Source organism: Haemorhous mexicanus, chromosome 20 (assembly GCF_027477595.1).
Source record: "Haemorhous mexicanus isolate bHaeMex1 chromosome 20, bHaeMex1.pri, whole genome shotgun sequence".
Taxonomy (NCBI): Eukaryota; Metazoa; Chordata; class Aves; order Passeriformes; family Fringillidae; genus Haemorhous; species Haemorhous mexicanus.
Genome location: NC_082360.1, coordinates 9,509,628 through 9,535,534, shown reverse-complemented (window position 1 = coordinate 9,535,534; position 25,907 = coordinate 9,509,628). Strand labels below are relative to the sequence as shown.

The following is a 25,907-nucleotide window of genomic DNA, read 5'->3' as shown; positions in this document are numbered from 1 at the left end:
CAGGAAGATGAGCCACCCTTGGCCTGTGTCACTCCTGTGAGCAGTGTCAGGCCCCCAGGGAGATAATCCATGACCAGGGCAAGTGTGATGGCCTAATGCTACTTAGGGAAATGGAGCATTTCCAGAGTGAGGACAAGATGAGGAGCATTAATCCATCTTACAAGGAAATGCAACATCCAGTTGTGAGCTCCCCCTGATCCCATCAAACACATCTGCAAGGGCTGCTCCCAAGCACAGCTCCTTCCCTGGCAGGATCAAGGACAGGGTCAGCACCTAAAACAGAGAAGGAACAAGCATCAGAAGCAAAGCTCACAAGGCCTTGGTGACTCCAGACTGGCTGTGGAGTCTGCCATGACTGCTCCTGTTCTTCCCTCGCCCTGGCTGATGCCAGTGCCAGCACACGGCTCTCAGGGTCCCCATGAATCTTTCCCAATTTCTGTACCTTAAACAGAGGGCAATGACTCTTCCCCGTGCACATGGCAGACTCATCTCCCGTGTCCCCCTTCCCCTTCCCACTCCACATTAGAACCTCTCCAGATAATTTAGCAAGACAGGTTAGTCTGCTGGTGACTCTTGCAAATGTGTTCTGTCCATTGTTTTTTACTTTCCCACATTTTTATATTCAATACAGGAATCACAATATTAAAAAAAGGCTTCTGGGGTACCTGCATCTTGTGATCAGGATTCTTCCAACTCAGAATGGTCTCTGACAACCAATCCAGCTCTCTGCCTTCTTCTCACTTTTTCATTGCATAAGAGAAAAAAAATCTTCTTATCTGCCCTGGTAGATATCTGCCCAGAAATAATGAGTAAACTCATCAAAGCATGAGGAGAGTGCAGGTAGAAATTCCACTTTCCCTTCTCTAGCATTCCATTAGCAGGGCTGCTCCACCCTCTCTGATGTCAGTGCTTCTTCCTGCAGTGGAAGGACAGGGAACCCATTGGATAATCCAAGGAGCAGGTTCAACAAACCCAGTGTAACCCATTGGATAATCCAGAGACCAGGATTTAGCAAACCCAGAGTAACCCACTAGATAATCCAAGGAGCAGGATTGGACAGACACAGTGCAACCCACTAGATATTCCAAGGAGCAGGACTGAACAAACCCGCTATAACCCATGGGATACTCCAGGGAGCAGGACTGAACAAGCCTGGTGTAACCCACTGGATAATCCAAGGAGCAGGCCTGAACAAACCCGGTGTAACCCATTGGATAATCCAAGGAGCAGGATTGAACAAACCCGGTGTAACTCACTGGATAATCCAAGGAGCAGGATTGAACAAACCCGGTGTAACTCACTGGATAATCCAAGGAGCAGGACTGAACAAACCCAGAGTAACCCACTAGATAATCCAAGGAGCAGGATTGAACAAACCCGGAGTAACCCACTGGATAATCCAAGGAGCAGGATTGAACAAACCCGGTGTAACTCACTGGATAATCCAAGGAGCAGGATTGAACAAACCCAGAGTAACCCACTGGATAATCCAAGGAGCAGGACTGAACAAACCCGGTGTAACCCACTGGATAATCCAAGGAGCAGGATTGAACAAACCCAGAGTAACCCACTGGATACTCCAAGGAGCAGGATTGAACAAACCCAGAGTAATCCACTGGATAATCCAAGGAGCAGGATTGAACAAACCCGGTGTAACCCACTGGATAATCCAAGGAGCAGGACTGAACAAACCCGGTGTAACCCCCTGGATAATCCAAGGAGCAGGACTGAACAAACCCGGTGTAACCCCCTGGATAATCCAAGGAGCAGGACTGAACAAACCCGGTGTAACCCCCTGGATACTCCAAGGAGCAGGATTTAGCAAGCCTGGTGTAACCCCTTGGGTAATGCAAGGAGCAGGATTTAGCAAGCCTGGTGTAACCCCTTGGATAATCCAAGGAGCAGGATTTAGCAAGCCTGGTGTAACCCCTTGGGTAATGCAAGGAGCAGGATTTAAGGCGCCCGGTGTGGAGGCACCGCCGTGTGCGGTGCGGTGCTGGCCCGGCGGTGTGCGGCCTGCTCGGGGCACCAGATGGCAGCATTTATTGTGTGTCTGAGAGCCTAAAGCAGCCGCCACTGGCACTTCAGTGCTCGACACTTCGTGTATTCAAGCTCCTAAAGGTCGGGATGCAGCCCCTTCTTCCTCCTCCACCTGCTCGATACACTCGGGAAGGGTGACAAAAAAGAGCAAAGCAATGTCTGTGCCACCTCTTCCCGCTCCTTCCACAGGAAAACGTGACTTCCTTGCTCTTAGAAACGCTTGCTCACCTTATTACACATTCACCTTCTGCCTGTTTTTTCCCTGCAAGGCTGTAGTGCCTGAACAGGCTTCTGGTTATCAGGAATTCCAGTGAAGGATGTAAAGATATTTAACAGGTTTACCTCTGCCAAGACCTTTTTATTTTCCTCTAGCAGATTTAAAATACCAGACCTATCAGTGGGAGCAGGCTTTATCTGAGAGGGAAGAACTTAGCTGGAATTTAAACTCTGAGCCAGGGAAAAGCCTAAAAGCTCTCAAAACCCTTCCCACGTGGAATGGCAGCACACAAGATGCCGTGGCTGGGAGAGGCCCTTCTGGGCACAGCACTGGTTTCCCAGCTTCTTCACCTCTGTTTCCTCTTTAAGGCTTCAGTACAAACACCCAGGGTGGAGATCACAAACCAACATCCCTCACACCATGCTTTCTGCACTGGAAAACATTTAAGATCAAATGGTCACACTCTCGACTGGGTTTGGAGTTAATGACTGAGTTGAGGTTGTTACTGTCAGTAGTTACTGCAGTCACAGGATTGTCAGGAAAGGGAGGCCAATTCCTGATATATTCTTCCCAGCAAGCACATGCATCAGCACAAGGACTGTCCTTCTGGTGCCTGGCAGGGCTCTCTGCTGGTCTTGCCAGACCATTTTCCCCAGGTGTGACAAACACTGAGATCCCAGGAAATATCTTGGGATTTAACTACTACCCTAATTACAACCTCCCTCCAAAGCTGTATTCCTGAAAAATCACCTCAGCTATTTCTTTATGTTTGAGGCACCTGACACACCTCATCTCTTTACCAGAAATGGTGCCTTGTGCAGGCTGAGCTGGAGCAGAGGCTGGGCAGAGTCCCAGAACAAAGCAGGGATTGATTCCAAGGATCTCCTCCATGGATCCACCTTGGGCAGCACCAGAGCCCAGCCAGGGCTGCCCCCAAGATGACCCAGAATGGCCCCAAAATGCACGGCCGGGCACGGGGTCTCTCCCTGGGATCAGCTCTGCTCCATTTGCACCTTGCAGTTCATTGTCCCAGCCCAGCTTTGGCCCAGCCAGTCCCACCCTGCTTGTTTTTCTCTCTCCAGCCCACGGGGTTTGTGCTCCTGGGCTGAGATTGGGATCATTTGTCCTTGGTGCCCAGCTGGAGCAGGAATTGTTTTGTCTCCCTGCTCTGTGCACAGAGCTCAGCATCCCCTGATGTGAGCCCAGACCCACACACTGAAGAGCACAGAACCTGAAACATAGAAAAGCTCAAACCTGAGGCATCAGACTCAGTTTCCACCCAGAGCACCCCAGCTTCCATTTCACACCCTACACCCAACTGCTCCAACATTCCAGAGCTGGAACAGATCCTGAGATTTCCAAGGGCTTCACCAATACACAGCAGCTTTTCCAGCCCAAGGAGCAGCTTGCCCTGACCTCACCCCCATCATGGTGACACAGCTGTACCCAACCTGCTCCAAAGGCCACCCACACTTTTCACGCTGCAGCAGAGGACAAGAACTCCCTGTTTCTCCCACTTCTGCTGATCAAACAGCCTTTGCAGGCAGTGAGCTCAGAGGATTGACCAACATGGTTGCATCAAACTGTAAAAATAATTGTATTACCCAAGTCTCGGGTGCTTTATCAAGGTTTCATTTTAAAACTGTGGTGATTGCCCAAGCAGCAAACATCCAGCTGTTACTGTTGCTCAGAAACTGGTTTTTTTGAAACACAAGGCAATGTCTCCCTGGCTTTGTTTGTTGGAGGGCTTTGTTTTGTTTTTAAATTTTTTCCTGCTCCACAACCCCACTTCCTGTCTGACATCCCTGTTTCAAAATCAAACTATGTTGATCCACAGGGACAGTTTCAGGACATTCAAAAACAGCTTTTCTAGTTCATGTTTGGGTTTTATTTGAACTTCCCACTAGGCCCCTTGGAAAAGAAGATGTTTTCCCCCCAAACATGATGTCTTGAAAATTATTCCCCTGCAGTGTCACTCATGTGTTTTGAGTCCTAGGGATGATCCATCATCCATCTCCCTCCAAAATGGTGTTTTGAAGATGTGTCTTTTCCTACTTCCTCCCCAAAATCAATCTATCTTCACTGCTGCAGGCTTCCAGCTCCCTCACAGGGGAATATTACGGGCACTCCAAGGCCCCCATGGAGCAGAGAGGGATTAATCCAGGCAGATATATGTGTCCACATGGAATCTGCCTCACAGGGATGGTTTGCATGTGGCTCTTTTTCCAAAAGTCCTGCGGTGCGCATCAAGTGATCCGGGCCCAATGACTTCAGCACTCACATGAGGATTACTCATCTAATTAGGGGGTTTGCAGGCTCTGCCCCGGCAGAGTTTCTGTGCGCCGGTAATGTCATTGCACTGACTCCTGGAATATTTGTCATTTAGCGACTGGCTCGGGGGTTTGTTTTCCTTTGTGTTTTCACCGATAGATCTGACACCCCCCACCCCACGGCAGCAGCGGTGTTAAGCACAGGAAAGATGCACAAATGCCGTTAGCTTTATGATGTCAATGCTATAAAAAGACAAAAGCAACTCTTCAAAGCACTCCTTAGCCAAGGAAGTGGAGAGGCGGACTGACTCGTTTTCTGGTCAGCGGCGCCACCATCACTTTTCCCCGCCCCATCCCCTCGCCTACGCCTTCCCTAGGGCCACCCCCGGCCTCCCCAGCCCCTTGTCGCCGTGTCCCTCTCGCAGCACCGCTGCAGCCGCGCTCCGCCAGATGCGCTCCCAACATCTGCCCGCGCCCGTCTGATGCAACCACAACATCACCACGTGGCCACGCGCAGCTGTTTCGCGCCTCCAGCCAATGGCAGGCGGTTCCGCCACTCTGGGGGGCGGGCCCGCCCCGCCTGCTCCTCATCCCATAGGTCATCCCGCGCGTCCATCAGCGGCGAGCGAGCCAATGGGCGGCGGCACCGCCCGTGCGGCGGCGGAGCGGGGCCGGGGCGGGCGCGGGGGCCGCAGCGGCCGAGGCGCCGCGCCCGCTCCATGGAGGCCGCGGCCGAGGCCCCGGGGGCGCCCGCGGCGCTCAGCTGCTTCTCCTACAACCAGGACTGCACGTAAGCGGGGCGGCCGCCGCGGGGCGGGGGGGACGGCGGCCGGGCCGGGCCGCGCCGGGCGGGGTCGGTCCGGCCCCGCGGCCCGGAGCGGGGCAGGTCCCCACAGGGATGGCCCGGCGGAACCCCCCCTTCACCGCGCACTCATGGGCCGGGGTCGGGCTGCTCCAGCCCGGCCGAGCGGCCCCGGCCCCGCCGGCTGTCGGTGAGCTCCCCCGCGGCCCCGGGGGAGGCCGAGCGATTGCCGGGCTTTGCCTCCCCCGCAGCCCGGGGAGCGCTTGGGGACGGGCAGGGCAGCGGCTCTCCCGGGGCTTTGTCTGCCGGGCGCTGTGTGGGCACTGGGGAGGTGGCGGCGTTGCCCAGGGCCACCAGCACCCCCCGGAGGCTCCCGGTGAGCAGCCGTGCCAGAGCACCGCCCCAGCTCGGGATAAATTACAGCCGCGCTCCTCGCACCCTTCCTGCCCTGTGCTTTACCTGCTCCCGTTTAAAAACCGTTCCCAGCCGGGACAGCCGAAGCCGCCCGGAGCAGCGAGGCACACACGGATGTGGCGGCCGGAGCCAGGATCGGCCCAGAGATAAGAATCAGAGATAGCGGCCTCACTCACACCTGGAAATGCCCTTTCCTTTGCAGCCCTGCTTTGCATTGGTGTGCCCGAACAAAGGGTGCTTTGAGGGATGTGGATATGCTGCTGACGTGAACCTGCTGGTCGCTGTCCGCAGTGAAAACGCTGTACATTGCTATTATGGGCTGGCTGCTGGTTTAAGACCTAGATCTCGCTGCTTACTGCATCTGGAACTGGGGAGAGACAGTGCTTGGCAAGACTCTGCCCACCACCCTTAACAGTGAGAGCAGAGCTTCCCCAGCCTGTGTCAGTACAGGTGGATCAGCCCCTGGCTGAGGAAACAGCCCCTTCTGTGTCCCACAGCTCCTGTCTGCATCCTCCCAGGTAGATCTGGACCTGCTTGTTCCTCCAGCAGCCACAGGGCTATAGGAGAGGATGAGTTTGCTCTCTCAGAGGGATGCTTGCCTTCTGTAGGCTGCAGCAGGCTCAGATGGAGTCCTGAATTCCTGAGTTTGTTACTCTGTATTATTTAGGTTGGAATCTGAAGTTGTGCCTTCACACACACTGTGCTGGGAACTACTCATTTCCTCAATGTCAGGGTTTAACCCCAGCCAACTCCTCACTCAGGGAGGTGGAAAGAGAAACCAAAAGGATGAAAGTGAGAAAACTTACAGGCTGAGACAAAGACAAATTAATTATTAAAGCAAGAGCCATGCATGCAAGCAAAGCAGAACAAGGAATTAATTCCCTACTTTTAATGGCAGGCAGGGCCTCAGCCATCCCCAGGACAGCAGGGAGGACAAGGGCCATCAGTCCAAATGTCCTCCCCTTCCTCCTCCTTTATCCCCTGAGCCTGACATGGATGGCCTGGGATGTCCCTGGAGTCACTTGAGGTCAGCTGTCCTCTCTGTGTCCCTTCCCAGCTCCTTGTGCTCCCCCAGCCTCCTCACTGGAGGGGTGAGGAGCAGAAGAAGCCTTGGCTGTGCAAGCACAGCTCAACAGTCACAAAAACATCCCCAGGTTATCAACCCTGTGTTCAGCCAAACCCCAAACACAGCCCTGTACAAGCTAATATGGCAAAAAAAATCCCCATCCTAGTTAAAACCAGTACACAATCCCTTCAGGGACTCTTGCTGTCACCTGGAGGGCTTCAGCTCTGAACCAGCAGGGTGTTGCTTTGTCTTTGCAGCTCCCTGGCCATTGGAACCACAACTGGATACAGACTTTTCTCCTTAAGTTCTGTGGAGCAGCTGGACCAGGTCCATGAAAGCAGTAAGTCTCCTGTTTCCCTGGGAGGAACATTGACCAGCAGCACCTTAAATTTCTGAGAGTCCTTCACCTTTGTTAGGGCCCAGTTCTTTTCCGCTGCTGCCAACCTGACAGCAGCAGTCTGTGCTGCAGCCCAGCACTCAGAGGCAGTTTCCCACTAGAATGTTTCAGGTACATGAGCAGCAGCCCACAGGCTTCCAGTTCAGCTGCTGGAGAACTCCCAGGCCTTTAATCCAGTGTGGTATTTACAAGCAAGATGTTTTTAACAGGTTTTCCATGTAGAGAAGGTCACTCCCAGCAGGCCTGCAGCTCTTAGCTGTGCTCACAGCAGCATGTAGCACACACTGAGCAGCCCAAAACAAGCCTGGCCTCATGGAGCAGGGACTCCAGGCTGCCTCAGCTGAACTGCACTGAGGATAACACTTCCCAGCTGGGTATGTTCATCCCTGGATATGTTCTCAGTGGCTGCAGGAGGAGCCTCAGCAATCAGACACAGCTGCCTCATGTGGAGCAGGGTCCAGGCTCCTTCCCCAGAGCAGGCAAAGGGAAGCAGGTCCCTGCTGATGACACACTCAAGGTGATGAGCTGAGGCACAGCCAGTCCCACATCACAGTTGTGGGACAGCCTTTGTTCCTCCAGTGCAGCCCAGCCCAAGCTGAGCATCACTCAGGGCTGGGCAGGCTGGAAATTGCAGTCCTTGGGGATTTAGGTGCAGGGCCATCAGCACCATTGCATGGTGCCTTCTCCACACAGCAGGAGCCATCCCAAACACAGTCACTGCAGCCACTGTTTGCTTCCCCAGGGAGGCTAGGAGAAACCAGACACCACACAGAAGAAACACCAAACCACAGCCAGCTCCTGCCTTACCTCACTAAACCCCTCACATCCCCAGGAAACTCCTCCAACCAAAGGGAAGGAGCTCCTCCCTTTATGTCCCCTTCCCAAGGATCTAGTGCTGCTGGAGGGCCTGAGGATTGGCTTCAGCTGGGCCCTGCTCAGGAGGGAGGCACAGCAGCACTGTCAAAGAGAACTGGGTATGTTCATCCAGTGGATATGTTCTCTGGTGCTTCATTTCTGCCTTCAGGGGAAGGTTCTTTTACCCCTTCTTGCTCCCACCTAATTGCTTTGTGCCAGGTGTGGGAAATTTTTACAAAAATGATTGAAGAGCTTAGCACAGAGCCTCCCAACCCCATCCCCTCTTGAGCTGAGTCTTGTTGCTGCAGTGAAGCCCAGCTGAAGGCTCTGCCTTGCTCTCCTTGTGTGCCCAGATGAAATCCCAGATGTTTACATCGTGGAGCGTCTGTTCTCCAGCAGCCTTGTGGTTGTGGTCAGCCATGCCAAGCCACAGCAAATGAATGTCTACCACTTCAAGAAAGGGACAGAGATCTGCAACTACAGCTATTCCAGTAAAATCCTGTCCATCCGCCTGAACCGGCAGGTGAGAGGGGATACCCACACTTAGCCCACTCTGGCTCTGTGCTGCTTCTGCCCTTCCAGCTGGGAGCAGCCTGGGAGGTCTGCAGGGAGGTTTTTGAGTGGGATTGGAGGGGTGGGTGCCTGTCCTCTCCTCCCAGCCCCACGTGAGAGGCCTCTGGCAGGAGCTGCAGGGCTGTGCTATCAGCTGCCCCCACTGTTTCCTTCAGGAAAATGAAGCCAAGGCCTTGTTTTGGTGGCAGTTACACAAAGGCTTTTTGTCATCTGCCTGCTTGCCTGTTCTGGACACAGCTCTGCCAAAAAAACACCTTTTCATGTTCCTCCCTCCCTTGGATTCCACATCCTGATTTCGGGCCCACCTCTGCCATCTTGGTTGAAAATGAGACCTTCAAAGTTGGTTACAAAAACTCAGGAGTAACTTATCTGTAACCCAGGAGTAACTTTTCCACACTTATCTGTGGATAAGGCAAAAAGCTGCTTTCCAAGTGCTGCCAGCAGCCTTGGTTTTGTTTTAAAGGTATAAAACCCACTCAGGCCACTTACAATGAGAGTTTTAGAGTGTTATTCTCTGATGTGACACAGCCTCATGCAGCCCTGAGCTCTTTTGGAGGATTTTAAGTCATCTTTTCTTTTTGTCCATAATTATTTTCCAAGTATATGCCCTAAGAAGCAGAGGACATTTTACAATGAAGAAATAAGCAGTCTGGGTAATTGTATATAATCAGCCTCTCCTCAGTTAGCAACAGTGAGACCTGCAGTGATCTCTCTGGGCTGAGCTTCCAGTAAAGCTGTCTTTGACCAGGAGTTCCTGCACTACAATTAAATCTGTCCTAAATTGATTTTTTTCACTTAAGCTTACAGTGAAACTGGCAAAAGAGAGACTTCCTTTGAATTGCAGATAGATGTGTGTGTGTGTAAAAATAAACTGGGAGGTTCTGCTGAGCAGCTCTAGGAGATTGGTGTGAATAAAATACATTCGGGGTACTCCCCTTGTGCTGCCTGAAGGTGATGCACAGTCCCAACCTTGAATCCACATTTCTTGGCTCTGTTGTAAGCTGGGGTTCAAATCCTGGCCTGAGCTCATCCTCTGGCTGTGCCACAGACACACCTGGAGGGATTTGGAGATGTCACAGATGTTTAGAAACACAGAATCACAGAGTCATTTAGGTTGGAAAAGACCAATAAAACCATTAAGTCCAGCCATTCCCCAGCACTGCCAAGGCCACCACTAAACCCAGTTCCAAAGTGCCACATTTTTTAAATCCCTCCAGGGATGGTGACCCTACCACTGCCCTGAACATTTTCAATGCTTTCCACAGAGAACTTTTTCCTCAAGTCCCATCTAAACCTTCCCAATTTGGGTAGGCTGAAGAGGAATCGTTATTTCAGTGTACATTCAGGAGTTAAACTGGTGCCCATCAGATTCTGCATGTGACACTTGAACTCTTGCCTGAGCTTCTGTAGGAAAGCTGCACTCCCCTGGAAGTTCACAGAAGGACAAATCCCAGACAAGGCATTAACTCAGGGAAATGGTGACAAATTAACCAGGAACAGGTCTCAAACAAAAGGTGCATGTTTCAATCTGTTCCTTCTGTGAAAAAGTCCTCATTGTGCAAACAAGCAAACCCCTCTGTTGTTGTTGTGGGAATTCGTAGTTCCAAGCTCCATGGTAACTCTGAATGTGTGAAGGTAAATCCTGAGTTGTCTCAAAGTGGGGAATCAGGCTGTGCTCTGGGACTGCTGGGTTTTCATTCACTTCTGAAACCCTGGTGAGCTCTTTGGAGAGGTTTGAGGTGTTTATCTGGCTGTGTCCAAACCCATTTCAGCCCCCAAACACAGCTCAGCTATCTGACCTGATCCATCCAAACTACAGAATAAGCTGGTGGGCAGTGACATTTTGGACAATTAGCAGTGCCTTGACCCCGTGTAGCAATCACAGCACCTTCTCTGAAGCTCTGTCTGTGTGCACAGTGAGAATAAACCCCGTCCCAGTGCCCCTCACATGGCCACAGGGCTGCATGGAGGCCAGAAGGGGTGAACCAGCCCTCTCCAGCTCCTGCTGAGCTTGTCCAGACCTCTTCTGCCTCTTCACATCCCAAACTTTCCTGGATTTTGTCCCTGTGGGTGCCAGCATCTCTGGCTGCTGCTTTGCCATCATCTGGAAACCTCCCTTCACCTGGACATCAAGAGCAGCCCATTCTGGGAAAGCACATGGTGGCTTTGCCCAAATCAGCTGTATAAATATTCCTCTGCTTGCAAGTGGATGGCTCTTACTGTAGAAAAGGCAAAGTCTTCCTGGAAATGCAAAATGGCTCTGACACAGCCCCAGATGCTGTGGTTAGCAGGAATAGAAGTGGGAAACAGTTTGATCTGAGAGTAATGGTGGAGCAAGGCAGGGATTTTTAATGTGGGTGTTTCAAGTGAGTGACTAAGCTCCACATTTAGATACTAAATAAGTGGCCTCATTTCTGAAGAGGTGGAGGCTTCCTGGACATGGATTTGGGTGCTCCAGGATGGATGGGGTCTGGGCTTAGGCTTTTATTGGGATGTTTGTAGTGCTTCTGGACTCTTGGCACTAAGGGAGGTGAAGCTGTGCACTTGCTGGACTTACAAAGCTCAGCCCTTTAGCCAGACCCAAATCCTGGTCCCAAAAAAAGCCTCTGTGCAAAAAGCCTCTGTGGTGACACAAAGCTGAGTGGAGGCACAAAGCTGAGTAGCCACAGAGGTGGTGGCCCAGGGCTAAGGTTACAGCATCAGGCTTCCCTTTGCCTTTCTGCCTTGCCTCCCCTTGGCTTGGCAGCTCCTCTTGGCTGGCTGGATGTTCCTGGCAGGGTCAGCAGAAGTGGTACAAGCACCTGAACTTGGGAAATCCCAGCCCCTCAGCCAAGATGGTGCAAGGGTGACTGTCCCTGAGCAAATGTGTCTCAGCTCTGTGTTTGTGCAGTTCTGCAGGGCACAGAAAGCAGAGTTTTCCCTGCTGATACCCAGTGGGAAAAGAAACACTGATGTGCTGGGCAGGTGCATTAAGTTTAGCAGCAGTGGCAGAGCCAGCAGCTCCATTTGTGTCCCAAATCAGGAAGCAGTCAGGGCAAAGGGCCTGCATTCCACTCTGGAGGCACACCGACAAGCAGGATTGCAGCCTCTACTGCCAGGTCTTGGTGATCAAAAAGTAATTTGTTAAGAACTGGAAAGAAAAGTTGAGGGAGGGGTAGATGGCAGTCAAGGCCTGTGGTGGGGTGTAACCCTGGTGGGTCTTCCTGTTCCTGTTCCTGGAGGTGGGTAGGATGCAGAGGAGCAGAGAAGTCACAGTGTTCTGTCTTCTCTCTAAAGCAAGACTGGATGCAAAAACTCTCAAAACAAGAATTGTACAAATCCCAATGTGAGAGGGCTTGGAGAAGCAGAAGAGATCACATTTCTGTTCCATTTCAGTGTGTGGGAAATTCCTGTTGAGTCTGTCTGACAGCGAAGGTTTGGGTTTGGGAAGTGTGGGAGCAGCAGGCAGAGGCACTGCTGGTTCTGTGCATGTCCCCTGTGTCCTTGCAGAGGCTGGTGGTGTGCCTGGAAGAGTCCATCTACATCCATAACATCAAGGACATGAAGCTTCTGAAGACCATTATGGATACACCTCCCAACACAACAGGTGAGCATGGGAGAACTGTGAAAGGGAGCTTTGAAGAGCCACAGCTTTGTTGGAATTTAAGCCAGCCTGTGGCCTGTGCATGCTAATCCAGCACTGGGAAGTCAGAAATTCATGGAGGCAGTCAGGCAGGCTTGGGAAAATCAGGGGATGAGCAGAGTTGGAAGGGACCCACAAGGATCACTGAATCCAGCACCTTGCTCTGCACAGCAGCATCCCAGCATCCCACCCTGAGCCCAGAGCATTGCCAGACTCTCCTTGAGCTCTGTCAGGCCTGGGGCTGTGACCCAGCTCTGTCCTGAGAAAAACCCTGCCCTGTCTGGAGCAAACCCCTGCTCTGGCCAGAGCAGACACATCGAAGGAGAGCAGAGAAGGGCAGAAGGGTCTGACTTCCCCTTGGGGCCAGCTCCCAGAGTGATCACTGGGGTCAGAACACAGCCAGGCACAGCCTCAGGCCGTGCCAGGGAGTTCCCAGGAGCTGCCACCAGCTGTTGCTGCAAAGCCCAGGGGCAGGGCAGGTGGCTGCAGCACAGATCCTGTGGGTGTGGCACAGGGGGAATCCGGCTTTCCTGCTGCTGGGAGAGGCTATTTTTAGCAGCAGAGAGGGAAGCTTGGCCGGGTGCCCATGGTGCTGTGCTGTCCTGCAGCATCCTTTCATGGCTGGGTGCTTGGGAAGCTGCTGATGTGCTCACGCTTGGCCTCGGGGCTTTCAAGGGATGCTCTGCCAGCAGCTCCCCTGACCTACTTCAGGTCTCACCAGATGGACTCTCTGTGTGGATTAAACATGCTAAATGCTGCAAATATAATTAAAGTTTAAGACCTTCCTGAGAAGGCCCAGCAGCAGGATGGGCAGGGATACCCAGGCCTGGAGCTGTTCTGCAGAGGGGCTGGAGGATCAGGTCATGGTTTAAGAGCAGCAGGGCAGGACTGGGATGCTGTATATCACAGGCTTCATATGGGCTTAGTGTTTTGAACCCCTTTTATTGCAGCAGCTGTCATTGAAATGAGCTGAGTGACAAGTGCAGTGCCCCTCTTGTCCCTGGGCCACCTGCTTTGGTCCCAAGCTTGACCCCAAGGACGGTGTGTCCAGTAGGTCAGGGCAGTCCAGCCTCAGTGCTCTTTGTGCAGCTTGTTTAGGAATCTGTGCTGGGGGGTTTAGGAGCACATAGGAAATGTGCCACCCCCCTAAAGTGTGTGTCCTGGGCACAGTGACAGCAGCACAGGCAGGACCAGGGTTTGCTGCAGCCGCACTGGCCAGTCAGAGTGAGATCTCTGCCTGTTCCTGGCCAGCACCTGGCTCCTGATCCAGCCTCCTCCACGTAGGAGAGGAAAATGCCCACGGTGTCCAAGACAGTTGTTTTTCATGTGAGTCACATCAGGGGCAGGATTTGAACCAAGGAGGTCACAGTGCTTGCGGTGACTTGTGTGCTGCGGGGGCACATCTTAGGAGTGACTGCAGCTTTGGAAACCACCTTGTGGCTCCCACCAAGCCCTGGATGTGCCTGGACCTGCTGGCCTGAGGGCAAGGCAGGGCTTCCTGGACACAGTAGCATTTTTCCATGCTGCTTGAGGAAAGCCACCTGTGATGTGGCACTCCCAGAGGTGCCATCTGAGCAGTGCCAGCCTGCCTGAGCCCACCACTGCAGCACCAACCCTCACCGTGGCTGGGGGGCTGCTGCTGAGGGGAGAGGAGCATCTTCAAAGGCTGCCCGTGGCGCTGTGATCCTTGTTCTTTGTGTGTCCCCGAGGTCAGCCCAGTACACTCACATCTGTGTTTTCCCCTGGCCTGGTTTTCCGGCTGCTCTGCCGGCCAGAGGAGCAGAGGGAGCGGGTGACTCACGCCGCCTCAGAGCTCGCTTTGTTTAGCTCCAGCCTTCCCTGATCCTGTCTGAAAGGGCTCTGCTGATCCCCCCGTGCTGCCCGGGCCGGGGGATCACCATCCGGAGGGGGCAGGATGCTCATCACAGCCGCAGTCTCTGGGCTGTCTTTGCCTTCCTCTCATCCCTCCCTCTTTAATTGCCTTTTAATTGCCCGCCTTTGCTGCTGCCGTTCTCCTCGTGCCTCTCCCGGTGCGCCATTCCTGGATGATGTGCATGCCTCTGGATGGATGGGGAGCGGATCCCTGGGGCCTCTGGCTGATGCTGCAGCTCCTGGCTGCGCTGCGCTCTCTTTGTTTGGTTATAAACAATGACCTAAAACGAGAGCTCCGGCCGAGCCTTCCCCGCTGCTGCTGGGCGGGGGCCAGGGCCGTGTCCTGACACGGGGCTTGCACGGCACGGCACGGCACATCCCGTCCCATCTACGTGCGGTGTGTGGCTGTCCTGCTGGTGCGTGGCTGTCCTGCTGGCCCCTTCAGTCCCATCCCGTCCCATCTACGTGCAGTGTGTGGCTGTCCCGCTGTCCCCTTCGGAGTGTCCCTGCTGCCTTTGACCCCGCGGCTTCCTTCGCACGTGGGATTAGGTGGGACCCCCGCTGTGGGTCAGGAAGCTCAGGTCGTGCTGGAGCCTTGAGTCGGGTTTGGGAGGGCTGTGAGCACACGGATGTGGGGCAGGAAGCGAGCGAGGCACGTTTGGTGTGTGACAGGATTCACTGGGCTGCATCCTCAGCCAGCAGCAGGACGAGAGGCAGGAAGAGATGCTCTTTTCCGAGGTCACCTGGGGGACAGGCGGATGGATGTACCCACACACGTATCCATCCGTCCCTGTCTCATCCTGCAATTCCTGCCCACTTTGAAAGGAGCATTTGGGAACCTTTGTGCTCGTGTTGGCACAAAACCACATGGTTCTTATGGGGAAGAATTTCCCCTGTGCTTGAGATTTCGCTACGTTCAAGTTCCTTGTCGGCCGGAAACTCCCTGCGCAGCTGGCGCATTTCCTTTGTCTTTCTCTGCTTCCCTTTTCCATTCAGAGCAGAAGGAAATGGCACTGCCTTCAGCCAGGCTGCAACGGAGCTGCACCCACACTGGGCTGCTCCTCTGAGCTTCCAACCCAGCACCTACACATGTGCACATCTGGACATGTCCAGATGTGGCTGGACAGGAGTGCTGTCAGCGCTCAGACCCACATGTGCTGTTTCATGCACCTACTCCTGCCTTCTCCAGGGGGAGTAAGGCAGGAGTAGGTGCATGAAACAGCACATGTGTTTCATGCAGGGGGAAAGCCCAGAGCGTGCTGAAAAGCCGGATCTGGGTTCCCTGTGCTCAGGGAGGGTGGCAGGGCACAGCCGCCGTTCTGTCCCGTACCAGCAGATGTCCCCACGGCCGAGGTGTTTGTTCCCAGCGCCGGGGCCGAGCAGTCCCAGAAGGAGCCGGAGCCCGAACCCCCGCCGTGCCCCGTGCTGTCCTCCCCCCAGTCACAGCCTCAGCCGTGTCCCTGTCCCCCTGCCAGGTCTGTGTGCTCTCTCCATCAACCACGCCAACTCCTACTTGGCTTATCCCGGCAGCGCGACCAGCGGAGAGATCGCGCTTTACGACGGAAATACTTTGGTAAGTGCGAGGCTCAGCCTTTGGATACCGGCAGGGGCTGAAAACAAACAGAGCCACAGCAAAGCCAACGGGGCCCTTGGGAAGGATGAATAAATACACTCCGCCGAGCTGGAGTGCAAGGGAATTGCCTGGCAGGCACATCTGGACGTATCCCCCTTGCTCGGAGCAGACAGCTCTGAGATCAGGACGTGCATTTCCCAGCACAGGATATTCAGGGAAACGTGACCCACTGCCCTGCAGCCCGAGGCCACTGCCAGGCTCACACTGGGGTTGCTGTGGGAGCGTCAGCAGCAGATCCTGTGGGAATGATGTGGCCAGCGTGGGTCAGGGGGGTTGGAGCTGCTCCAGGCACGGCACAGGACCTCTAGCAGCTTTGCCATGCCGTGGGCTAGAAGGGATGCCTGACCCAAAGTCACAAAGAGGGCAAAGTGTCCAAAGTCCCCTTAGGAAATCTGTCCCTGGCTGGATGCAGGGTCATGATTATCTTCTGTTTATGCCAAGGCTTTGAGTTACATAAGGCTGGTGGCTCTGTACGTGCAGCCAGAGCTGAGGATCTGCAGCAGGGGAGGAGCAGAGCAAAGGGAAAATGCTTCTGCTCCAAGAGGTGCTGCAAGGGCTGGGGCTCCCTGCAGGTACCAGGGTGGTGTCACTGCAGCAGGACTTGCTGTGCAGCACAGGGAATTGCAGGGAAGGGCGAGGCTTTGGAGAGGGTGCAGGCACAATCCTGAACCCTGGAGAGGCAGGGAGCTGAGGTTCTCTGCCCCTGAGGTGAGTGTCCTGTAATCACAGTGGCTGTAATAGCTGGGGAATGAACTCAAGGCAGGGCAGAGGTAAAGTGCTGAGGATGTTGAAGGGATGCCATCAGCACATGATGATCCCGTGAATCCATATCAGCAGGTGTGGATAGCCTGCAAGGCAGGAACGCCCTGCCCTGACACAGTCCAAGGACCATTGTGTCCCTTTGCCCACACAGTCCAAGGACCATTGTGTGCCCTTGCTCTCACGTTCCCTTGTGCCCTACAGAAAACAGCCTGCACCATTCCTGCCCACGATGGGCCTCTGGCCGCTCTCGCCTTCAACTCCACCGGCTCCAAGTTGGCCAGTGCTTCTGAAAAAGTGAGTGAGTGTGCCTGCAAGTACCCTCCCTCTGCCCAGGGCTGCATCAGCACCCTGAGCTGCCCCTTCTTAATCACAGCCAGCACAGAAGGGCCGCTGACTGGTCAGTGTATGGGATCAGATTGAGCCCAGCTGGCAAACAGGAGGAGCATTTGCACATCCTGAGTTTCCTGGGTGTGTCAGGGAATGGGCTCGGGCTCCTTGGCCTGCTCCTACGTGGTATTTCCATTTGCATTTTTTGCAGGGCACAGTCATTCGTGTATTTTCCATTCCTGGGGGGCAAAAACTCTATGAATTCCGGCGAGGGATGAAAAGGTCAGTTCATTCTTCTGGCAGTGACGAGTACACAGAGGGCTCCCGGAGCCAAAGTGTAAACACAGGGACACAGGGCAGCGTCAGATCCTGGTGGCTTTGGCATCTTTTGCAGAAGGAAAACAAGAGCAAACGTATCAGCTGGAAATGTCACTGTGCCAGGCTGTGCCCAGCTCATTGATTCCTTCCAGTGTGTCACAGAACAGGGCGATGGCAGGGAACAGACGTGGGGTCACTCCCTTTACTCTGTCCTTTCTTTGTTCTTATTTGAAATGATGAAGTCCCCAAAATTGTCAGAGACCTCATTCTTGCTGAACCTGTCTGTTTGTATCCCACTGTTCAGCACTTTGGATATCCTCCCTGGTCTCTGCAGTACCAGAAGCTGCAGTGAGGCTGGCACAGATGTTCCCTCCACAGGCAGCTCTGTGAGCAAGGACATTTCCACTTCTCTGGCTGTTTGTCACTAGCTGGAGGCTACCCCAGCCCTGCTGAGCCGAGGGATTAGGGAATGGCTCATCAGTGAGCCCACAGGCTCAGCAGCAGCTGTGCAGGGTGATCCTCACCATGGATGGGTCTCCTTCCTACCCATCCCCTCCTCTGTGAGCCAAACCCAGCAGTTGCCCTTGAATGGGTTGCTGTGGGAGTGACCAGTGCTGTCCTTGGCTCTAGGTATGTGAACATCAGCTCCCTGGTGTTCAGCATGGATTCCCAGTTCCTCTGTGCTTCCAGCAACACGGAGACCGTGCACATCTTCAAACTGGAGCATCTCACAGACAGGTGAGGGGTTAGCCTGGCTTAACCTGCCTGCCCCAGGGCTGTGTCTGCTTCAAAGCTCTGTGTTTACACAGCTGCTCTCCATGTCCTCACCATGTACTCTCCATGAGCAATTCCAGGTACACAGTGTCTTTGTGTCCCGAGGGACTCACTCTTTGGAAAGCCACACACCCCTGCTGTCAGGCTCTCCAGGCCTCTCTGCTTTATTAGGTGCCACTGTCCCCTGTGATCTCCAGCCACGCTGGTGCACAATGTAAAGGTGCTCCAGAAAACCCTTCACCCGTGTGACATCAGGTCTGTTCCTGACGTTCTGTCACGCTGATCAAGCTAACCCCACTGACCCTGCTTTGTGACCCCCTCAGCCGGCCAGAGGAGCCTCCAACCTGGAGTGGTTACATGGGAAAGATGTTCCAGGCTGCTACCAACTACCTCCCTGCCCAGGTGTCAGGCATGATGAGCCAGGACCGAGCCTTTGCCACCGTCCGGCTGAACATCTCCGGGCAGAGGAACATCTGTGCCCTGTCCACGTACGTACTGACCCTGCTGAGCCCTGGCCAGGCCAGCCTGACCTCGTCCCCTGCCTGCAGAGCAGTGCTGTGGGTGCTGCTGTGTCTGTGTGGGTGAAGTTTTTGGCCTCAGGATGCTTTTCCCAGCAGGATTCAGAAGCTGCCTCGGCTGTTGGTGACGACATCAGATGGACATCTCTACATCTATAACCTGGACCCCCAGGATGGAGGGGAGTGTGTCCTAATTAAAAATCACAGGTAACTCTACCTCCACTCACACCTCATTCAGAAGCTGGTATTTTAAGAAATGAAGGGAAATCTCACCTGGAAGCACAAAATGGAGCTGTAGGAGCAAGAAAGTTAGAACTGAGTTTGTGATTGGAGCTACCTGATTTGCCAGGTGTGGCTGAGAAGCACATCAGCAGGCAGGGACACAGGAGAAACCTGAGACATCTCAGATGCCATGGCAGCTGTGGGACATCCCAGCTTAGACTGAGCAGGCTGTGCTTTAGGAGATGCCTCCAGCAGCAGAGCTCTTGTCTGTCATGGTGGCAGGAGAGCAGAGCACCTTCTCCAACTTGGAGTGAGTGCTGGAGAGCTGACTGGGGGTAGGATGGTGTGGAGTGACACTGTGAGCTTCTGTGAACAAAGGCCAGTGCCAAAGCAGAGGAATTTCTTCATGGAAGGGGTAGTTAAGCACTGGAAGGGGCTGTCCAGGGAGGTGGTGTGGTCACCATTCCTGGAGTTGTTCAAGGACTGACTGGATGTGGCCTTCAGTGCTCTGGTCTGGTGACAGGCTGGTGGTGATCAGTCAAAGGTTGGGCTTGATGATCTCAGAGGTCTTTTCCAACTGAAACCACTCTGGGATTCTGTGAAAACAGAGCCTCCCCCGCCGCTCTTCAGGCCATATGCAAATCCCATTAAGCACGTAACCCCCCCGCACACATCTGGGCTGCTTGGCTCCAGATGTGAAGCCTTTGGGGTGGGGTGAGATGTAACATGTGCTCCAGGCCGGGAGGTGGCTGCCAGCCAGGAAAGTGCCAGCAGCTTTTGGAAAAGCCACAAAACAAAAGCACTTCAAAGCTGCGCTGTCCAGCGCGCGCCGCCCGCAGCCCCCAGCCTTGTCATGTGGGCTCCTCTGAGCATCAGAGGGCTGAAAAGGGCCCTTGGGTCATGAGTTACATTACATCATACGATATCTCTGCTCAAACTCCGTCCTAAACTAGCCAGGGCTGCTTTTCCCATCTAGTCTGCTCCTGTTGGAAGCCCTTCGGAGCCCCCTCTGTGATTAGAAACACTGTTTGCCTTTGTAACCTAAAGCTTTTGTGGTCAGTCTGCTCCCTTCTGTTCCCATGCCAGCATTGTCCTCCAGCCGAAGTGGTGCTTCCCCTATCTCCTTCTTCACCCCCTGCTTTCCTTGTGGAGCACAATGCTCCCCTGTCCACAGCACTGCTGGGGCTGCTGCATGCAGTGATGGGGATGGGTGATGTGCTTCGAGGAGATGTGGATGCATGGGCTTGTCTTAGCTGGAGCTGGGAAGGAACAGTCAGGATCAGAACTAACTCTTCTCCTATCTCTTCATCTGTACAATTAGTCTTCTTGGCTCAGGAAAGATGGAGGAGAACAAAGAAAATGACCTTCAGCCTCCAGTACCTCAATCTTATGCAGCAACTGTAGCCAGACAAAGTACAGTGCCTTCAACTTCCACCATGCCAGGTGAGTATCACATCTGCCCTTGCTCAGGCAGAAGCCACAAAACCACCTGGGGCAAAGTGGAAAGTATCCCACATTCCAAGGGCTCATCAAGGATCACCACAGGTGCACTGCACTCTGGGGCAGCAGGACTTTGGAGCTCACCAGGTTCATCCCCTGCCACAAGAACAGGGCACGAGTTTTCTGCTCTGCTTCATGTGCCAGCTCTGCTCCCTGTGCCACAGACAGGCCCAGGGCAGAGCAGGAACCACTCTTTGGCAGGCAGCAGCTGCTGCCAGGTGGTTTCCAGGGGTTGTAACCATGGGTGTACAAGTCAGGGCTGACTGTTTTTGTGTCAGTCACTGACACAGTCAGTCACTGTTTTTGTGATGAGATTGCCACAGAGTCTCTGAAGCTGGTACACCTTGCACTAAACTGCTGCAGGAAAAGACTGGGTGACTATCTCACTGTATTCCCAAGTGTGAGATCCACATCCAAATGCAGATCTTACTCTGAAGTTGGTGCTTAGGTTCGTGGCAGGAGGAGGAAAGCTGCTGCCACAGGAGTTGGCCATGTACTTCATCCATAATCCATGGAGACACCTTCCTCTTCCTCAGTCCATGAAGCCAGAGGAAGCAGCTCAGGGCTGAAGAGGTGGTAACAGTGTCTGCTGCTTGTGTGCAGCCTCCTCCCATCCCTTCCTGCAGTAACCCTTGGTGTTTTCCCCTGGCCAGGTTACTCGGAGGACGGCGGAGCCCTGCGGGGGGAGGTTATCCCGGAGCACGAGTTTGCAACTGGACCAGTCTGTCTGGATGATGAGAATGAGTTTCCTCCTGTGAGCATTCGGGACCCCTAAACCTGCAGTGCAACCCTCATGCTGAGAAGGAAGTAGTAACCTCTCCCAGAAGAGATTCCATGGCCCCCTCCTTGTCCCAGCTCACTGGGAAGCCTGAAATAACTGGATGGGTTCTAGGGACAGTGCCAGGAAAATGACACCTCCACTAAGCAGCAGCTGGGGATGGGGCAAAAGTGATCAAACCTAAGCAGAGATAGATCTGAACAAACTTGCTGAATGGTGTTCAGATCCAGACCTAACCTTTGTGCCTTGAGCAGATTTCTAATATTACCAGGAATAGTTTTAATTGGAACAATTTAGAAATAAAAACTTAATACCCCGTTGCATTTTCAGTCAGTTGTGTTAGTTGATGGAATGCAACTGGAACATACCTGAACCTCACCAGTCTCTTCATTTCCAAGGTAACTGAGAAGGAAACTCCTTTTCCAAGTACAAAGATGAAAGGAATAACAGAGTTTTAAACCATTTTATGATTTTTATGTGGCACTTTCTCAGTTACCGTTGGAAGGAGCTAGTGGATTTTTCAATCTGACTTCAGCCTGGCAGTGTCTTTCTGGCTTCTTTTCCTATTCCACACTCATTAATTAAGTATCTAACCCCTAATTGGACAAATGTTGGTCTATGCTATGATCTGGTTGTAATCAGTGGTGTCTTCATAGCAGTAATGCAGCAGAACACTGTAATGGATTTCAGGTTGCAGCCTTGGCAGGCCTTTGGAATTCCTTACTTCATTTTTACATATCCTGCTGTTGGAGTTTTGCCTGAAAATGAGGAAGTACAAACCTTATTCCAGGATTCATTCCATGTGCTGAGCTGACCTCTGTGAGGCACCTTCCTCTGAGCTGAGGCAAAGTGTTACTTAGATAAAAGGAGGCTGGCTGATGACTCCCTTTGAGCCAGCACCACCTAAAACCAGCTCAACTCACACAACCCTCAGATTATTTCTTTCCTTACCTGCAGCATTCCCTGCTGCAAACTGGGAGCAGGAATTTCCCACTTGTCCAACTCCATTACTCAAGAAGGATATTTAAAATGTCTCCCTCGCTGTGCCCACAGAGAAGGTGATGGCCCAGGCCCCTGGAATGAGCAGCAGGGACAGAGAGAAATCCTTTGTTTCCTTCTGCTAAACCTGCTCTTGAACTCATGGTTTGGGGACAAGCAAATGCCAGCAGGCAGGGATCACGCTGCTCCTGAATGAGGCTTCCTGCTGGGACTGTGCTGGATGAAAGCAGCCCCAAACCCCTGCTGCAGCACAGCAGGTGCTTTATGAAATGAACTTTGATCCCTCCAAATCCTGTCATTAACCTGACAGAGCAGTGACATGTGTATTGTTAGGGAGGAGGTGGTGTGGGAAGGGAAGGTGCTTTCCAAAAATACTCCCTGATAGCGGTGCCTGAGCAAATGGAGCTTCCAGATAAAGCCCCCGCTCCTGGGTTTGGGGTTTGCCCTCGCAGTGGGAGCACTCAGGATGTTTGGATGCTCTGGATTTCACTGCACTTGGCTGTTTTCTCAGCACTTGAGATCTCCAGTCTCAGTGAAGGGGGTTTCAGGCATCGGTCACTCCTGTGCAGAGGACGAGGGGGAGAAAACCTGACCTTATCCAACAAAAATGTTTTGACAGCGTTCGGCTTTGCGGAAACATGGGAAGGGTTTTGTTTGTTTTCCAGTGTGCAACAAAAAGACTTTTCAAAACCTCAAAACTTGTGACAAAATGGAATATTCACCCGCAGCCCACGGTATGGCTTTGAACTCAGACATGGCTCTGGAGAAACAGCAGTGCTCAAACCCCACAGTTTCTCCCCATTTTGAAACCTCTTGTCTTCCCTTGACCTCAAGCAAGACTTCAGAGGCTCAGCTGTTAAAGACTGAGGAAAACCAGCTTCAGCCTGACGTAAAATCTGTCAAACCCTGCCTGTTCATTAAGTGGAAGGAGAGACAGATCAGAGAGGAGATGAGGAGCCCAAGGAGGACTCATAAAAAGTGTCCTCACAAGAGGGAACATGGATGCTGCTGTTGCTGGTGCCAGGATTGCAGAAGGAGGTTAAACCAGTTCAGTGACAATTCCTGCATGGATGGGGTGGATGAAGCACTCCCAAGTCACTGCTGGTCTTGGGCAGGAAGGACTCAGGTGTTAGTGAGGAGGACAGGGGGCTGAAGCCATGGGTGCTGTGCTGGTTGTGCAGGGAGGAGGCTGCAGAGCTCTCACCCTGCAGGATCAGAAGATTTTACAGGGTGGGAAGAGTAAAGCCAGCTCTGGCTGCAAAACTCTGGCAGTTTGGGCTGTTTTCTGCTCACCTGCCTGAGCAGCCACCCCTGTTCTGTGGGTGTAGCTGGGAGTGAGGTTTCCAGTGGTGCAGGGAGCTGCTGAGGTGTGTTTTGGGCCAGGCAGGGCACTGCAGTGGTGCTGTGAGGTTTGGCAAAATAAATCCTACAGGATTCTGCAAGCAGCACAGCCTGTGAGCAGCTGGGCAGTGCAAGCCAGGGGATCTGCCCAAAACTCCTGGGATTCAGCAGGAAGGATGGTTTCTTCCAGCAGGTTGGTCAGTGCTTTTCAGGCAGAGGTGATCCATCCTGCATTTCCCTGCAGGGCCCAGAGGTGAAGGTTTTATCAGGAGAGCCATTTCATTAAGTCAAGTGAGACTGCAATCAGCTCTTCAAAGGCAGCTTCCAATCACTGGTTCTCCATCATTCTTAAAAACCATCTCCTTCCCATCGGTTTTTGGATGCTCCAAAACAGTTTGGGCACTTTCCTGTGCTGCCAAAGGATGCTGCTGCCTGTTGGAGGGAAAAAATCCGGGGGGATCTACAACAGAGCAAAAATCAGTGCCCTATCATGGGGTCCACACACTCCTCTGCTGCTCCAGACCACAGATCTTGATGCAACAAACCAGGCTGCAGATACATCTCTGGCTCTGTGGAAGCAGTATTGGCCCAGATTCCTCCTGGCTGTTTGCTGGATGGTGTTTCCCTCATTCTGTTGCATGGATATGGACACTTAATTATTTTAAGTGATTATTTTTTAACAGCTGGCTGGTAGCAGAGGAAAGGCCACAGACTTTCCACTGAGGCTCTACTTGTAATTATGTGTCATAGGGGATGAGGGAGCTTGGCAGAACCTGGCTCCTGCTCTTGTAGCTCAGAGTGGCATTTTGGGCAGCTGGGGCTTGCAGGATTAAGCCCAGCTTATCAGTACATTATCTGAGGTCCCTTGGGAGTTGTGCCATCCAGTGTCAATGCCTGTGCCTGGAAACCTGGCCAGTGATGGTCCTGCAGCTCGTGGAGAGACAGACCTGGCAGGAGGAGCTGGCAGAGGCCCTCTGCAGCAGGAGCTGTGGGGTTCACATCCCCTCCAGGTCACGCCTGGCAAGGCTGGAGCTGGGACAGATCTGTGCCAGGGCTGCCCACACCTCATCAGGAGCAGGGGCACATCTCACCCAGGATCTCTGTGGCAGGAGGAGCTGATGGGAGGTGAATCAGGGTCCTGCTGCTGCCTGTTCTCTGCTCCTGCTTTACTCTTTCACTCAGAGGCTTTGCTGGTGTTTAGGCTGGGCTTTTTCTCCCCTAATCCTGTCTGACATGTTGGAGTTGAACTCTGGGATCCATCCAGAGACCCCAGAGCAATGCAGGGATGCCCAGCACAAACCTTTCCCTCCAGCCACGCCAGAGCTGAGCTTTTTGGGAGCACTTAGTGAGGCAAATGCACCTCACCCCCAGGAGCTGCACTCCCCAAAGCCTGGCTCTGCTGAGCCCAGTGCCAGCCAGAGGCCAGACCCACTTATCACTGATCCAGATGGTTCCTGTTCCCAGGACTGTCCATTTGGGGAGGGGGAGAGCAAATAAATAAACCTCTCCCCAATCTGCCTTTGAATGGAAAGTAAAACACTGCGGGACATCCCTCCCCCTGCTCCTCCCATGTGCGTAAAACCGACTGGAAAAGCTCCCTGGTGCTGGGAAAAGTAAGGCCCTTGTGTTTTGATTTTGGTAGATAATCTTGTGCCGTGGAGGTCAGCCGGGCAAGGCGAAGAGGTCGTGAGGAGAAGCAAAACAGCCACGCTTAGGACAGCTGCTGGGAGGTGCTCTGGAAAAGCCAGGAGTTTCGAAGAACAGATCTGTGAGTCCCCAAGATGAGAAAAAAAATATAAATTATGGTTGGGCCAGGGTTTTTGCTCTGTGTAAGTGAACACCTGGCCCTGTTAGCCCCTGTTCTAATTCGTGTCTGGGTGGGGTGTCAATGTACTGTATGCACATGGCTCTATTTAACAAACTCTATGTTAGAACCACAGTGTAAATGCTAATTTAATCAGATTTGTATGTAACCAGAATTTTATATACCCATTTGTCCCTTTTCTAATTTATGCTGTTTTATGTGTATAAATGTACTTATAGGAAGAGATATTAAACTTATGTCTTTGTACAGTATATACAGACTATTTTAACCCAGGCAAAGTATTTTTGCAGTGATATTAGAGAAGATGCCATTTGCTATGTTGAAAGACAGAATAAAGTCACAGTCTGTCCCTGGCAGCTCCTGCTGTTCTTTTTGGGGCCCTAAAGGTGTCAGTCTGGATTAGGTTTGGGGAGTAGGAGGGGTTTTGGGGGCTGGGGTGAGGGCAGCACACCTGGGTGAGTCCACACAAGTCTTTTTACAGCCAAAGAAAGATCTGGGTGTGTAAATCAGAATCCAGAATGGTTTCAGAGCACCCTCACTCAGCTACTGAGAAATCCCAGTGGTTTCTCAGGTTTCAGTTGCACCTTCATTTCTGCCTTTGCAGCTCCCCAGGCTTTTGGCCCCACAGGTGCTCTTCCACTCCATCTGTGCCTGCATTGGGATCAGCAGCAGCAGCTCCTCTGCCTGGAGCCCTGATCTGCTGGGAGACCCCAGGGCAGGGACCCTGAGCTCCCTAAACCCCACAGTTAGACCCTTCCCTTTGGTCCCTAAACCCCACAGTT

At 53.0% G+C, this 25,907-nt stretch overlaps 1 protein-coding gene across 1 annotated transcript; it reads left to right on the top strand.

The window, feature by feature from the left end:
* Window positions 1-5,172: 5,172 nt before the first annotated feature.
* On the top strand, window positions 5,173-25,481 carry WIPI1 (WD repeat domain, phosphoinositide interacting 1). The gene is made up of 13 exons (XM_059864438.1): window positions 5,173-5,317; window positions 7,067-7,149; window positions 8,415-8,584; window positions 12,124-12,220; window positions 15,604-15,701; window positions 16,725-16,817; window positions 17,062-17,132; window positions 17,799-17,906; window positions 18,266-18,430; window positions 18,560-18,667; window positions 20,004-20,125; window positions 20,836-20,936; window positions 24,943-25,481. Exons 1-13 carry the CDS (start codon window positions 5,247-5,249, stop codon window positions 24,988-24,990), a joined length of 1,335 nt encoding a protein of 444 aa, XP_059720421.1. The 5' UTR covers window positions 5,173-5,246; the 3' UTR covers window positions 24,991-25,481.
* Window positions 25,482-25,907: the final 426 nt, after the last annotated feature.